Raw genomic sequence first — 16,059 nt, forward strand, 5'->3', positions numbered from 1 at the left:
AAGGGGGTGCCCATTGGTTCTTATAAACCTATACAAATGGCCTCCACTGCGCCATCAGTCCCCATGCAAAAAACATTGTACTGGTGCTCCTGTTAGGTATGATCGCGTAGGACTAGGGAACGTCCATTAGCGCGTGCCCAGCTGGCCAAACCACGGGAACAAAGGAGTGGCACACTGCACATGCTCAGAGGTTCAGGTTTCCCGCCTGTACCTGTAGGCATGGGTAGGCCGCTGAACCTGGATTGGCTCACCTAGGCTGCCTGGATCGGCCCACCTAGACCAGGTGAATTCAATTCAGCCAATGGGGTCGATCAGGGGTCGTCCACCACGCCTCCCTGTGGAATCCTTGAAAAGGCAGGAGCCCAGAGTCCAGGGACTCTTTTCTGCATGACGCCAAGCAGCTTCCGCCAGGTTGCATGGTCGGGAGGAGTCCTATGGGTGCCGTGTAAACCTGAAACTTCTTCTAACTCTCATAAAACTCACTTGGATCACGAACCAGGCTTCGGCGTGAATTCTTTCTCGCTCGGGGCCAAGGACCAAGGTATAGCTCTAGCTCCAGAGAGAGCTAACATAAGCGATCTAACACTCCCTGAAGTACTGTTTGTGCTGTGCTATGCACACACAAAACTCACTGCGATTGAGTCCATTCTGACTCAGCAAGCAGTCAGTGACACTCTATAGCGGGTTAGCTGAACCCTACTCTTGGTGACAGGGTGTAACTACAAGATGATGGGAAAAGAATGTGAATATTAAGATAAGATAAATCTTATCGATTGATTATATTTGAACCATTTATCAAGAAAGAAATTTATTTGTGAACAGAAGAGGAATGCTCAGCATGTAAACCAGGGAAGAAGATCAAAGAGAGGTCCTTGAATAGTGTTCAGTTGACGGAGGATCACTCATGCTCTAGAATTCTCCTTGAAGGAGACAGACAGGCCTCTTCTGACACTGAAGACAAATGCAACATTATCTTAGAGCTGTGCTAGTAATAAAGCAGTTGCAGCTGATTCTCTTGCTTTGATATCAAGACTCCCTAATGGGATTTTGCTTTTCCACTTATATTTTCTTTTTAAAAGAGTAGACAGACTAATCAGCCAACATAGATCTTCCATTGTCTTAACCATTTCACTATTAATAAATAAACAAGTTGATACAGCCATTTATTTGTAATTCCATTTTGAATCTAGTTTTCAGTTGATTGTATTTTATTAAACACTAGACTAATATTTATAGCATATGAAGTATTTGTCAGGCACAATGCTAAGAATTTGGAACACACACACGCGCACAAAGCAGAATGAAACAAAAAGCAAAGACATGAGGATAAATGAAAAAGTACTGCTGCTAGTGTTCGTATAAGCATGGGTCTATTCTAAGCAAAGGGTGTTTAAAACTGTCTCTGTGATCAGTAGATGCTGCAGACAAGGTCTCTCATAATATACTTGTCTGAGTCTCCTGAATGGGGCCTTCAAAATAAAAGTCTCATCGAAAACAGTGACTTCCAGGAGGATCTGCTGGGCCAGTTACATTCAAGGCAGATCTTCAGCTAAATCACAAAGAGTTGAAAAAAGAAAAAGCCAAGAGGTAAGGTCAGAAGGTTCTGGGGCTGCTTTTAGAGATTCCCAGGGGGCAGTCGTGATAGATTTTCTTGAAGGACACAGGATGAACACAAGGGCTCGTTGAGCAGAAATGTTAAAGAAAACAGAAAATTGTATTATTTTTAAAAAGCCAAAAACATTGGGCTCTCATGAGAACTTTGTTGAGAAACCTGACCCTATCCACCCTACACCCCTGATCTTATCCCTGCAGATGTCTTGTCTTTTTGTCCCCCAAGCTCAAAGACCACTTAAAGAAACATGACTTGACTCCCTAGAGGAGGCCAAAAGTGCCATTTTGAAGTGTAAATTGAAGAGTGCAGAATTCTAGTTAGGGTTCCAGAAGTGGAAATACTGCATGACACTACATAACTGGAAAATATTATCATGTTCACGGCTAGGAAGAATGTACATATGTTCTTGACACGATGGATGTATGGATTGTGATAAGAATTGTACACGCCCCCAATAAAATGATTTTTTTAAAGAAAGAAAGAAAATGTTGATACTATCCAAAGTATACTAGAGATAGAATGCAATCCCTACCCTGATTTCCAGCATCATTCTTTAAAGAAATATTGAGCGAGTCATCAACTACAGTAATGAAAACAGCTTGGTACTGGCACAGTGATAGATAAGAACAATGGGGTAGAATGGAGAAGCAGGAGGCAAGTCCATTCACCTACAACCAGCTGATCTGTGACAGAAGGCAGAAACAGATTAAACGGTAAAGAGAGAGTCTCTTTAATAAATGGTGCTGGCAGAACTGGATATCCATTTGCAGAAAAAACACAAAAACAAAATCAAGGTGCATCCAAGAACTAAATGTAAAATGCCTAGAACTATAAAGATCATCATTTTAAAAATAGGGACAAACCTTAGGGACCTAATACATAGCATAAATATACTGTCAAACATAACGAAAACACACAAACAGCAGAAGACAAAATAGATAAGGCTCCCTAAAACTCACAAGAGTTCGCCAAAAGAGAGTCCACAGACTCTCTTTTCTGCCAATGACTTACTGGGCAAAAGCTAATTCTCTAAAATTTATAGGAGGCTTCACGGATGCAACAAGAAAAATCAAATAATTCAACTTAAAATGGGTAGATGGATAAACAATCTGGAGGAGAAAACAACGGGACCCACGGTTCTGGGGGGACATGGAAGAGGTGGAGGTAGGGGTAAGGAAGTGGTGTTAAGCAGCCCAGGGACAAGAGAACAACAAGTGATCCAAATCGGTGGTGAGGAGGGCATAGGAGGCCTGGTAGGGCATGGTCAAGGGTAATGTAACCGAGAGGAATTACTGAAACCCTAATGAAGGCTGAGCATGATAGTGGGACAAGAGGAAAGTAAAAGGAAATAGAGGAAAGAGCTAGGAGGCAAAGGGCATTTATAGAGGTCTAAAGAAAGGCATGTACATATGAAAATATATTTATACATGAGGATGGGGAAATTGATGGATGTGCATATATTTATAGGTTTAGTATTAAGGTAGCAGATGGACATTGGGCCTCCACTCAAGTACCTCAATGCAAGAACATTTTATTCTATTAAGCTGGCATTCCATGATGCTCACCTTCCCAACAAAACCACTGAAAACAAATGGATGCATAAGCAAATATGGTGAAGAAAGATGATGGTGCCTTGCTATCAAAAGATATAGCTTCTGGGGTCTTAAAGGCTTGAAGGTAAACAAGTGGCCATCTAGCATGGAAGCAACAAAGTTCACATGGAAGAAGCGCACCAGCCTGTGTGACCACAAGGTGTTGAAGGGATCATTTATCAGGCATCAAAGAACAAAAAAATCATATCACTGTGAATGAGGGGGAGTGCGGAGTAGGGTCCCAAAAGTCCCATCTGTAGGCAAATGGACATCCCCTTACAAAAGGGTCTGGGGGAGGAGATGAACCAGACAGGGTGCAGTGTAGCAACAATGAAACATACAATTTTCCTGTAGTTCTTAAATGCTTCTCCCCAACCTCCACCTCCCCCCGTGCCCTATCATGATCCCAGTTCTATCTTACAAATCCGGCTAGACCAGAAGATATACACTGGTACAGATAGGAACTGAAACATAGGGAATCCAGGACGGATGATCCCTTCAGGACCAGTGGTGAGAGTGGCGATACCTGGAGGGTGGAGGGAAGGTGGGAGTACAAAGGAGGAACCGATTACAAGGATCTACATATAACCTCCTCCCTTGGGGACGGACAACAGAAAAGTAGATGAAGGGAGACATCAGACAGTGTAATATATAACAAAATCATAATAATTTATACATTATCAACGGTTCATGAGGGAGGAGGGAGCGGGGAGGGAGGGGGTAAAATGAGGAGCTGATACCAAGGGCTCAAGTAGAAAGCAAATGTTTTGAGAATGATGAAGGCAACAAATGTACAAATGTGCTCGACACAATGGATGGGTGGATGGATTATGATTAGCGTTGTACAAGCCCCCAATAAAATGATAAAAAGCAAAACAAAAAAACGGGCAGAGAACATGAACAGACACATCACCAAAGAAGATATTCAAGTGGACAATGAACATACGATCATGATCATTAACCATTCGGGAGATGCAAATTAAAACGAGTTACCACTTCGCACCAGCTTGAAAAGCAAAACAAAAGTCCACATCAACCTCTGGCAAGGGTGCAAAGAATACTGGGCCCTTCATGCACTGCTGATGTGACTGCACAATGGTACTCCCAGTGTGGGAAGCACTTCCTGAAAAAGTCAGGACTGGAAACACCCAGAATGACCCAGCAATTCCTCCATCCAGTATGTATTCTAGAGAAATAGGAGAGCCACTACTGTAGCAGTTAAACCTGTCTGGATAACCATCTTCATCGCAGCACTGTTCACAATAGCAAAACGATGGAAACCTAAATGCCCATCATTGGAAGAATCACCAAATCATCTGAATACACGCACCATGGAATAATGCCAATGTTAGCATCTAACTGGGGGTTCTCAACCTTCCTGATGCCGCGGCCCTTTCGGACAGTTCCTCATGTGGTGGTGACCCCCCAACCATAACATTATTTTTGTTGTTATTTCATAATTGTCATTTTGCTACTGTTGTGAATCAGGCGACCCCTTTGAGACCCCTGTGAAAGGATCGTTCAACCCCCAAAGGGGTCATGCGTGACCCACCGGTTGAGAACTGCTGCATATACCAATGCATCTGTAAAACGCCTCGTAAAAAGGTTGAACTTGTAAGACATTAGGTTTATTTGAAATTAGTCAATTATAAAAGGACAGATATTGTATGAGATCACTATGATAAAAAGTCAAGAATAGGTTTTCATAGGAAAACATTCTTTGATGGTTGCTAGGGTTGGATGTGATGGGAAAGAGAACATGTCACTGGCCAGAGAGGGTAGGTAAGTGTTTGTTTGGATGAAGGGGGCGGCAATAGACAATGAAAAAAAGGTCGGCCAAAAATGATGGAAGAAGGGCAAGACAGTGGGAGGTTTGCTGGAGCAGAAACAAAAGAGGCGAAGACTGTTGTGCATACACAGTCCTGCACAGGTGCTCTGTGTAGATGTTTGAGTAGCTTGTAGGCTTAACCAGTGTGAGAGAGGGTGGTGCATGGATATATATATAATGTTTAGAATTAACAGAGGATATTTATAAGTGTATTTACTGCCTTTGCTGCAAAGATATCCATGAATATGGTGGAGCATACAGGGAGCTAAATTATGAAAACTTCTTAGACATAACCAAACACCTTGAGGGAATGAGCCCCTTGGGCCTCGGGGGTCACCAGGTCAACTGGCATAACATTGTTCACAATGACAATATTCTGCATCCTACTCTGCTGAGTAGCAACAGGGGTCTAAAAAGCTCATGAGCAGCCACCTAAGGTGCAACTATTGGTCTCTCCCTGGCCAGAGGGGAGAAGAGGGGCAACAGTACAAAGATATGGAAACAATTAGTCCAGTGGAACAAGAGACCAGGCAAACATCTGTCTCTGTAGCTCTGAGACCAGAAGAACTAGATGGTGCCTGGCTAGGACCACCAACTGCTCAGAAGTGGATCACATTAGAAGGCCCTGGATAGAGTGGGAGGAACGTGTAACAAAATCCAAAATCATAAGAGACTAGGCTCACAAGTTGGATCAAGACTGGTGGGACCCTCAAGACTATGGCCCGTAGTCATACTTCAGGTCTAGAAATGAACTCACCTGTATTAGAATAAGCAACCATTTAAGAGGGGGGAAAGGCAGCATCTACCCACGGACAAAGTACAGAAGTTTAGAGGGTTAGAAAAGGAAGAAAGATGGAGACAGGAAGGAAACACAGGGTGGAAGGAAGCATCATGACGCGGTACCTGCATGTGACTGTAATGGATGAATTCAACAAAATGCATAGTAAGTGTTAAGAGTGAAACTAACTAACCTTAACGTAATAAGAAAGCTAAAGCAAATAGATAAAGGTGTATGTCAGGAAACAATTGGTTCACATATTGATAGTTTTGCTTGCTAGAGCTGTTATTTTTGAAGCAATACTTGTCGACTTACCCTCCTATGTTGTTGTTGTTGTTGTTGGGTGCCATGAGGCAGTTGAATACACAGGGACTCTATGCACAGCCAGAAGGACACACGACCCAGCCGTGTGGTGCCAGCCTCACACTTGTTCTTATGTTTGAGGCCATGGTTATAGCCACTGTGTCCATCCATCTTGTCCAGAGCCTTCCTCTTTCTCGCCGCCCCTCTGCTAAGGGTGGTGTCCTTCTATACTCCTACCTAAAGAAGCCCAGCTAGTGCTTTGGTTGCAACTGCTGGGTCAGCAATTCGAGCCCCCCATGATGAAGATAAAGCTCCTGCTCTTGGGCAACATCTACAGCCTGGGAAACCTCAAGGGCGGAGGGCTTTTGTCCTACAGGGTTCCTATGTGTCAGATTCCACTTCATGACAGTGAGTTTGAATTTTCACTCTTAGCTAGGAGAATCGCGGCGTCATGTGGGTATCTTTGAGAAGAGCAGAAATTAGGCTTTTATTTAATTTATTTAAAAGATCATCTTATTGGGGGCTCTTACAACTTTTATAACAATCCATACATCAATTGTATCAGACAGTTTTACATATGTTGCCATCGTTCTTTTCTAGACATTTACTTTCTATTGAGTTCATGGGATCAGCTCCTCTTTTTTCCCTTCCCAGAAAGTGGGCTTTTAGATAATGCAGCCAGTAAAGTATTTACAAAGAAAACAGAAGAGTCAAGGGTTCAGAGGGTGTGAGGTCAAGGGAGGGAGGGCAAAAAGAAGCGCTGATACCAACCAAGGGCTGAAGTAAAAAGAAAATACTTTGAAAATGATGGCAACCTATGGGTAAATGTGATTGATACAATTGATGTATGGATTGTTATGAGAGCTGTTAAGAGCCCCCAAGACAATGATATTTACAAAGAAGAAACGAAGGGGCAGAGAAGATTGAATGGATGGAGCGGGGCATGGAGGTGCAATTCGCTTGCTGCACCAAGATAACAATTTAAGCCGGTGTTGGCAGTTCACCCTACAGCACAGGATTCTTACAAGAACCTGGTGAGTAAGGATGAGGAGAGGACCAGACATCGTTTAGTCCTTGTTTTATGGGCAGAAACCTAAGGCTGCAATTTGAAATGACCTCTCATAGCCACACCGACAGAGTTGTGGAGGCCCAACTGAACTCTGCAACCACTGACCTATCTTGTCCCGTAGTTGTGTGTCCTCCTAGCTTACTGAAGCAAACAAAATAAGCCTGAGGAAGGGCCTGGAAACGCGGGAACTGGAGGGGAAAAGGAGTCGTTTCCGGATAAGAAGTTCCCAGCAAGAGGCCCAGCGACAGAAATAGAACTCCAGGTGATACCTTGTTTCCAGCTTTTCTGATGTATACAATGTCTTCTTTAAAGACAAGCTTTCCTGGGTAGACAGTTTATTGTGGAGTCCGCAGAGTAGCGAGAAACACAGAGAAATACTTTGTAAACCGCTGCATTTAAATGCAGGCGTGGAACGACCCATGGAGCCCCGAGGACCGGTGCGGACTGAGGTGTTCCACAAGATGGTGTCTGGGGTGGACGCCACGGCACGGGAGCGGCGTGCAGTGCGGCTGAGGGAGACGCCCAGGGGAGACGCCCTGCGCAAGCACTGGGAGCACAAGCCGAGAGCCATCGCTCGCGCGTGAGTAGATCTGAAGACCTGCTCGGGGGACAATGGACCAGCCCACGTCGCGAGGGCCCAGGGCAAGCGTTTGCAAACGTGTGCGTAACTAGGCCCGTTAGAGCGGAGGTAGGGCGTTCCCCGGCACGCATGCGTCGTAGGCGGAACCGGCGGCTCCGTGGCGTGGGCCCTGCACGCCCGGCGTCCAGAAGACGTCCGCGGTGGGAGGGGCGTCTAGCGCACATGCGCTTTGAGGCCGAGGCGTTTCCTATGGAGGGTGTGGAGGCCCGAGCTCCGTCTTACGCATGCGCAAGGGTTGTCCGGTAAGGCAGGGCTTCTATTGAAGGAGGGAAAAGGAGGGTGAAGGGATTGGGGGAAAAAAAAAAACCGGCTGCGCACGCGCGTTGCTGACTAGCTGGGAGCGTTTAGGGCTTGGGAGGGGCGGGGTCACGTCTGCACGTCATTGGATGGGTAGGTGGGAGAGAGGGTGGAGAGGGGGTCTCTGCGCTTGCGCAGTGCGTGGGTGGAGGGCGGAGGAGACTGGTAGCACGCTTGCGCGGCTGTCATAGGGCTGCTTGGTTGGTCAGTGGGGAGTCGGCGCCTGCGTACTAAGACCCGTGTGCAGCAGCGGCGGCGGCGGCGGTAGAGGCGGCGGCGGCGGCGGCAGCGGGCTCGGGGGCAGCGGTTGGGCTCGCGGCGAGCGGACGGGGTCGAGTCAGTGCGTTCGCGCGAGGTGAGAGAGGCTAGGGCGCGCGTGCGCGGAACCTTGGCTCGGATCTGGGGGGAGATGGGACTGCGCGGGGGTCGGGGAGGGGGCAGAGTGGAGCGGTGGCCGCCGACGCACGGGGTTCGGTATGGGAGCGGCACGAGGTGCGGAGAAATGCGGGCTTGCCCTACGGCCGGCGCGCGGGGTGGCCGTTGAGGCCGGTCGGGTGACGTTGGGGCGACGCAGGGCGGGGGAAGGCGAACCGCGAGGCCGCCACGCGGGAGAGGCCGCCAGGCGGCCACGCCGGGGCGAGGGCCGGGGGCCGATCGGCCCGCCGGGACGAGGATACCTGGGCCGTTGAGTACCGGGCGCCGCTCGGCCACGTGAGGTGGGGGAGGGGACTCGGTGAGAGGGCATGGGGGGGTTGGCGGTCGGCGAGGGGGAGGGGAGGCGGCGTGGCTCCGGCCCTGGCGGGCCCCTTAAGGGGACAGCAGCGCCACCGGAAGTGCCCCCCATGGGAGGCTGTCCTCAGGGTCGGAGGCCGCATGGCCGAATGTGGACGGGGGCCGCATGGCAGCTCAGGACCCCTCCCCCCAGGTCCGGGCCACCGGAAGCCCCGGGCGGGCACATGGTGGGCGGGAGCCGGCAACCCCTATCTCGGGTAGGGCTGCGCCTCGTGGGTGCCTAGAGGAGCCTGGAATTGGGGGGAGCGGGACCAGCATTAAGAGTCTGATGCGGGCATATGTTAGCGCTCTCCTACCTCGTGGGCCCTTGGAAGCTTTTCTCACAATTCTCATGTGAAGTAAGGTGGCCAGCCAGGTGTTAAGTGGCATTCCGAGCTGAGAGGCCAGAGAAATGGGGGAACCAAGGACGATTGGACAGTTTCCCAAACTCTTCTGGGCTTCTGTCGACAGCGCCTTCAACTCCTGGGCACACGAGTTCCCCGTAGTGATGTGCTCTCACCTTGCCGCTGTCTTTTCCGTTGTGCTTAATTTGGGAGTTGCTCGATTTTAAGAGTCCTTAATTCTAGTAGCTTAGTGTAATTTCTACTACTTTCTACTACCAACCTTTTGCTTTCATTTTATTGTCACTCACCACCCCCTACACCCCCACTTCTACTGACTGTACAGGCCCGGCCTGAAAAGCCGACAGGACCAGTGCATCCTGGGAAAAGTGGGAGGGCCCTTGAAGAGAGCCTGGGTGCCTGGGTTCCCTTCGGGAACCGAGATCCCTTCTGTTTGGCAGGAGGATTGGTTGGGAAACAACTTTCCTTTCTTCCTCTCTGCTGCATCTGCGAGCGCATTTAGGGGAGGTGGGAATCCCCCGAAGAGGCCTTGTGGTTTCCTGTACCCAGTGACTGGCTAGTGTTGAATGGGAGGTGGGGGGGTGGTAACAGACGGGTGGGGCCCTGTCCTCTGATCTCCTCCCCCATTAGCCCTGCCCTTTTGCTGGCTCATAGCTGCTCACCTAATTATAGCCCTGGTTTGTGTGACTGAAGGATGGGTGATTTCAGTAACACCTGAGTCCTCCCCCTCCCAGGAATTAGGCCTTTGCCCATCCCTGAAATTTGGTATCTCATCTCCCTTGAGCCATTCTATATAGGGTTCATTTTAGGGTGAGTCCAGATAGCTCATTTCCCAACTGTGTTTAGGTATCTGATTCTGAACAGCATTTAATCCGGAAACAGCCCTTATTTTAGGTTGGTAAGGTAATGAAAGTGCGTCGTCGTGGCTCTGGTTAAAGCGTTTGGCTCCTAACCAAAAAGTCAGTGGCCCAAGTCCACTAGCTGCTACGCAGCAGCAAGATGTGAAAATACTTGCAGCATTGCATACCTTATGGGACAGTTCCACTCTGTCCTTACAGGGTCGCTCTGAGTGAGGACCCACTCAGTGGCAGTGTGTTTGGTTTAAAGCAATAGAGCACGGGGGCGGAAATGGAGCCGTGTTTCAGACAGTGGGCTAGATGGGAGATCCTGTTACCCTCTCTCTTCACTGACCCCCCTCCCCCTCTCTTCTTGACTCCAGTTGGAATCAAAGCCTTTTAAAATGGCAGATGATTTGGACTTCGAGACAGGAGATGCAGGGGCCTCAGCCACCTTCCCAATGCAGTGCTCAGCATTACGGAAGAATGGCTTTGTGGTACTCAAAGGCCGGCCATGTAAGATCGTCGAAATGTCTACTTCCAAGACTGGCAAGCATGGCCACGCCAAGGTTAGAATCTCACTTTGCGTTCGCCTCCCACACCTCCAGCAACAAGCTGTCAACAGTCCTGGCCCTTTGCCTCTTTTAGCACCTATCTTTCCGCTTAATAACTTTTGTTCCACATTCCGTCCTTTATTCGGACTACCAGTTTCCCAAGTCTTTAGCTTCTTCCGTACTTGACCTCTGGACTTACACCACTCGCTGGTAGTCTTTGGTACCAATCTCCCAACTTCTTGGTACTTTCTTAATGCCTATTTGGCTGGTTCTTATTTGCTGATTTTTTTTTTCTTTTTTGCCCGTTTTTATCACTTTGCTCATGGTTTCTTGGTCCTAACACAGAAGTCATCTCGGTGTTGCTTACTCTTGATCCCTCTTTCCCTTGGGTCCTTGGGGGGTAGCAAATTGCCTCTGTCAGCCCCTCCTGGAATTTGAATGCAAATTCACTTTGCTTCTCAGTTCTTAACATTCATGCATGCTAGCTAGTGCTGCCCTTGCCTTTGATTTTTCCTTTTTTCCTTCAAAAGGCTGCCCATCTTGCTTTATCCTCGTTGGAATTGTTCTGTCCCCTCATCTTTGTTGCTCTATCCTTGTGACTTAGCATTTGTCCTTTAATGCTCCCTTGATGCCCAGGTCCCCTGCCTGCCTGCTGGCTTCCTTTCCTAAATAGAACTTATTTTCCTCTTCAGCTGGATTCCTGTCTCATTTCTCAACTTGCTCGGCTTCTGTCTTTCTGCCCTCTTCATCTCCAAGGCTTTCACTTGTTTAATCTATTGTCCAGAAAATCCTTCCCTTTAACCTGGGCTTTTAAAGTCTGCTCACTAAGTTCTCATGCTATCAACCTCAATCTCAATGGTGAGGGAGTTTGCCTTGAGGGCCCCCCTTTTTTTTTAAAGAGCCTTTAGTGTTTCTCCTAAATTGGCTCAACCCCCCCACTCCTTTCTTTGCCCTCGTCTGACTTCCCATACCAGTCAGGGACACCTTAAGTATTTCTCTTCCATCCTGGAGTTTGGTTTATCTTTGATGTGATACATACATACAGGTTCACCTGGTTGGTATTGACATCTTTACTGGGAAGAAATATGAAGATATCTGCCCCTCAACTCATAATATGGATGTTCCCAACATCAAAAGGAATGACTTCCAGGTACGTAGACAGCCCGAGAGAGGTTGAGTTAGTGGGATTGGGGTGGGGCTGGGGATGAGTAGGATCAAAAAGAGTGTGTGCTAGGAATTGTGGGGGGGGTGGGGTGGCAGGAGAACGGTATTTACTGCCATCATAGCGTGTATAGGCGTTTTGTCTTCCATCTACCTGGATTTCCTTCAGCATCCTTTCTTATCTACCCCCAGCTGATTGGCATTCAGGATGGATACCTATCACTGCTCCAGGACAGTGGAGAGGTTCGGGAGGACCTTCGTCTGCCTGAGGGAGACCTCGGCAAGGAGATTGAGCAGAAGTATGATTGTGGAGAAGAGATCCTGGTAGGATGCGGCCCTGTCCCTTTTGCTTTGGGTCCAGCTTTGTTGGGTTTCTTTCCAAGTTTGGCCATCTGCTGACTCTACACTCTGGCTCCCCAGATCACAGTGCTGTCTGCCATGACAGAGGAGGCAGCTGTTGCAATCAAGGCCATGGCGAAATAAATGGCTCCCAGGTAAGTAAGTAGAATGATCCCATCACACATTATTGCCTCTATCCAAAAGTCCCACTGGTCTTGTTGGTCCATTGCTTATCTTGCCCCTCACCAAGTCCTGTGTTGAAGGCAGTGTCGTGTCTCACAGGGTCTCTTTCTCTCCTACCCAGGCTGGTGGTGGCGGCAGCAGTGATCCTGGAGCCTGCAGAGGCCCCTCCCTCAGCCTGGCCTGGCCCCTGGCTGGACTCCTACACAATTTATTTGATGTTTTATTTTGGGTTTTTTTCTCCTCCCCCTCTCCCATCTGTCGGGGACCCCCTGCCCTTCACCCTGCTCCCTTGGCCAGGAGCGAGCAATGGCATTGGGGAAGCTGCCCTCCTCTTCTCCCCTCGCACTACAGCCCTGGATGGGGAAGGGGACAGGTGCTGCTTATGGCTTAGTTTTTGTTGTTTTTTAAAATTCAATCTGGAATCAGAACGCTATGGATTCTGGTCATGGTCCTCTGCCCTTCTCGTCCCTAGTCTGGTCTCCTGTTCCTGTATCCCTTTCCCTCCAAACAACACCCTCAGACTAGGGACCAGCCCCTCCCCTGCCTATCTCTCCCCTAAGCCCCCTTTAGATGGGGGAGGGAAGAAGAGGAGAAAGGAGGGGACCTGCCCCTCCTCAGGCATCTGGGAGGGCCCTGCTCCCACGGGCTTCATCTTCTCCTTTGGGCCCTCTCCCCAACGCATTTGTTAAAATCAAACCTGAATAAAACAAGTTTAATATGAAGCCTCCAATTTAGCTGCTGTTTTGTGGGATCCGAGGTAAATGTGACTTTGTTGCCTAGAAAGCACAAGGGAGCTTCACACAATTTCATGAGAGTAAAAATTTCCCTTGCACATTCAGAAGCCAGAAACAATTTCCATTAACTGCTAACCACTATCCCAGTTACTTTCCTCTGAACCTACCAGCCAACTGCCCTCCCATCCCGGCAGCCCTGGCCTGTTCAAGACATTGGGGGTTAGAGGCAACACAAACAGCACTGTGCAGTGGCAGGTAGATTTTATTGGTCTGGGGCACACAGTGGGGGAGCCCTCAGTGCTTTGGGCAGTGAGGCTGAAGATAGAATCTGATGGTCACTTGTGGTAGAAACGGGGATTTTGGCTGTGCTGGATGAAAGGAAGCCGAGGGCCTGGCTGGCTGGTAGCTGCAAAGCCAGACTGGGAGTGGTAATAAACATTTTATTTTCATCAATATGTACGTTTTCCATTTTTAATAACTTGGCCCACCCCCACAGAAAAATGGTGCCCACAGCGGCTGGGTGGAGACCCCCCTTGTCCAACCCCACCACCTTGGTATCATGGGAACCTTTTGATTACCATCCTCACCTTTCCTGCTGGTTGCATCTGCACTGGGAGCTGGGGAGATGCAAGGAGACCAGGGGCTGGGTGCAGGGCCTGGGGGTGCATGGGGCGCAGGGAAGACTACAAGAGAACAGACACCTGAGGCAGCCAGGTCTCCCTTGGGCGCACAATTCCTCACCCTGGCCTCCAGGGGTCTACTTACTGAGTCAGAGAAGCCAGTCTGCTGGTTAGCGTGTTCCATCTGCTTTTGTAAGGATAGGGCACCACCAGGCTGGAGAAACCCTAGAGAAGAAACCCCCCAAAAGACCCCATTGCCACCTAGTCCAACTGGCCCATCTATAGGGCCCTATGATTTGTGAGACAATCTATAAGGGTCACTGGTGGGTTTGAACTGCTGACCTTTAGGTTAGTGGCCCTAGTATATCTACTGTAGATAGAGGTCTGTATAATGACCAGAACAGGAAGGGAGGACCCTCGTCACCTGTCTGGGTAGGCTGGAAGTGGCCGTGCACGGCATAGGGCTGTGGCTGTGGCTGTGACAGGTACTGCACAGTGGGAAATGCTGAAGGTGCTGAGAAAGGCAGAGAGAAATGCCATTAGGACTTATTTTCTATTTTCTCCAAACACTCCTCTTGGACCTCGTTTCCCACCACTCACCTCTGAGCTGCTGACTTGGACTGTAGGCTGGCTGTGTGGGCCCATAGTGAGGTGGGGGCTGAGCAGTCCCATAAGCGCCCCCAGGGCTACCTTGGAACTGCCCGTGGTCGGGGGTCCCTGCAAAAGCAGCTGCAGAGCCCACATAGTGCCGGGTCTAAAGGAAGCAAAGTAAGAACACCTTGAACATAGAGTGTGTTCTGCAGGATCCACGTCCCCTTACACATTCACATGATCTCAATACTGGCAGCATGGGCGCCAAGGTCTGGTTAAGCATTCAACCCTATTCCACTCACAGTAAGCACTTGAGGTCCAAACATCTGTTTGGCTCTGTCAGCTGACATGAGGGTGCCTGGGCGATTGTGTCCTCCTGGGCTCCCTAGAAAGAAAGATGGGGACTCTATGATGCTGCAACCCACGGGAACCTGCAGCCTCCCATTCCGCCCGTTATTTTTGCCCTCACCCTGCATGCTGAGGAGGTGCGTTCCTGTGTGGACGGTGAGGCTCTGCTGATAGGCAGCTGATGTCAGGGTGGTCAGATCACTGGAGTGAAAGGCAGGTCAAAGACAAGGATGGGTGCCCAGTCCCACTCTCCTCCCCATAGTACGGTTTAGCTCTTGGGACCCACCTCTGCTCCTTTCGCCGCCGTTTTTCTTCCTCATGCAAAACTTTCTTGAGCTGCAGGAAAAGCTGGTGCTTTTCTTCCTGTAGGGCCAACAGCTTCTCCTGCAACTTCAGGATCTGGAAGTGGGAGGGGAGTGATGAAGGCAAAAAGACCAAGGAAAGAAGTCAGCGTTGGGAGGGGCCAAGGAGCTGCTTACTTGTTCCTTAGTCTCCTCCAGTGACATTCTTTCTTCCATCTCCTTTTTCTTCCTCCTCTCCTGCTCTTCCTTCATCTTCTGCTCCATCATCTTGTCCACCTCTTCTTCCTCTGGAGGAAGAGTCAGGAGAATGGGGAAGTGAGTTAAGATCAAGAGAAGCAGTTACACTATGCCCTTTGTAGTCAGCTGGCGCCCCCTGAAGGCATGGGTCTCCCCCGTGGCTGCAATCGGGGTTCGGGCTATTTATTAGGTGCTCTCCAAGGTCCTTCCCAGCTCAAAAAGTCTCGAGCCCACCCCCGCCCCTAGACAGCGCAGGCAGGGCTGGGCGTTCTTGCCGTCGGGCCCGCCCGCGGCCGCCCCAGCTCACCCTGCCGCTTGCGCTCCCGCTCCATCATGATGTGCCGGTGCAGCGCCCGGGCCATGGCGTTGGAAAGCTTGGGGCGCTCCAGGAGCGCGGGCATGGTGCCGTCGGGAGCGCGCGGGCCGTGGGCGCCCGGCTCTGTCACGGACTGCCAGGCCTCGGCTGGGGCCTGTGGGGAAGCGGGCGCTCAGACGACCTCCCCCGGCCGGCCCGTCGGAGGAGGAAGCCCGTGCGCGCGCCGCCCCCGGGGCGGGAGGAGGAAGCGGGTCCGCGGCCGCCCCGGTCACGTGCCCCGGGCGGCCGGGCCGCCCCGAGGCTGGAACGCGCGCGCGGCGAGGCCCGGGGCACCCGCCCCGGCGAGCCCGCCCCTCCTCTCGGGCCCCAGGCGCCCGCCCCTTCCCACCTGCCTGCTCCTCACTCTCGCCGCGGCCTCGGGCGCGCCTCGGTCACCGGCGTCACATCCGGCAACCCGGCCAAGCTCTTCCGGGGTCAGGAGCGCCGCCGGCCGTGCGGATTGGGCGGCGGCAAGTCTGCGGAGGCGCCGCGTGACGGAGGCCTGTGGCGCCCAAACCCCGTCGCCGGGGCGCGCGGTGTAGCCGAG

General features: G+C 50.4%; 2 protein-coding genes across 5 annotated transcripts; one reads left to right on the forward strand and one right to left on the reverse strand.

Moving 5' to 3' along the window:
- Positions 1 to 8,039: 8,039 nt before the first annotated feature.
- EIF5A (eukaryotic translation initiation factor 5A) lies at positions 8,040 to 13,047 on the forward strand. 2 transcript variants are annotated; one of them, XM_075560815.1, is made up of 6 exons: positions 8,040 to 8,064; positions 10,472 to 10,657; positions 11,688 to 11,792; positions 11,996 to 12,127; positions 12,224 to 12,297; positions 12,447 to 13,047. In XM_075560815.1, exons 1-5 carry the CDS (start codon positions 8,047 to 8,049, stop codon positions 12,284 to 12,286), a joined length of 504 nt encoding a protein of 167 aa, XP_075416930.1. In that variant the 5' UTR covers positions 8,040 to 8,046; the 3' UTR covers positions 12,287 to 12,297; positions 12,447 to 13,047. The 2 variants fall into 2 exon arrangements, with proteins under 2 accessions (XP_075416930.1, XP_075416931.1); XM_075560816.1 differs by lacking the exon at positions 8,040 to 8,064 and adding an exon at positions 8,293 to 8,474.
- Positions 13,048 to 13,310: 263 nt separating this feature from the next.
- On the reverse strand, positions 13,311 to 15,916 carry GPS2 (G protein pathway suppressor 2). 3 transcript variants are annotated; one of them, XM_075560812.1, is made up of 10 exons: positions 15,862 to 15,916; positions 15,465 to 15,627; positions 15,098 to 15,207; positions 14,905 to 15,017; positions 14,740 to 14,819; positions 14,573 to 14,655; positions 14,280 to 14,433; positions 14,104 to 14,193; positions 13,647 to 13,904; positions 13,311 to 13,478 (listed from the first exon to the last, which is right to left on the reverse strand). In XM_075560812.1, the coding sequence occupies exons 2-10, from the start codon at positions 15,556 to 15,558 to the stop codon at positions 13,354 to 13,356; spliced, it is 1,107 nt and encodes a 368-aa protein (XP_075416927.1). In that variant the 5' UTR covers positions 15,559 to 15,627; positions 15,862 to 15,916; the 3' UTR covers positions 13,311 to 13,353. The 3 variants fall into 3 exon arrangements, with proteins under 3 accessions (XP_075416927.1, XP_075416929.1, XP_075416928.1); XM_075560814.1 differs by lacking the exon at positions 15,862 to 15,916 and having other exon boundaries at positions 13,647 to 13,715; positions 13,825 to 13,904; positions 15,465 to 15,855; XM_075560813.1 differs by lacking the exon at positions 15,862 to 15,916 and having other exon boundaries at positions 13,647 to 13,742; positions 13,825 to 13,904; positions 15,465 to 15,855.
- Positions 15,917 to 16,059: the final 143 nt, after the last annotated feature.

Source organism: Tenrec ecaudatus, chromosome 10 (genome assembly GCF_050624435.1).
Source record: "Tenrec ecaudatus isolate mTenEca1 chromosome 10, mTenEca1.hap1, whole genome shotgun sequence".
NCBI lineage: Eukaryota > Metazoa > Chordata > Mammalia > Afrosoricida > Tenrecidae > Tenrec > Tenrec ecaudatus.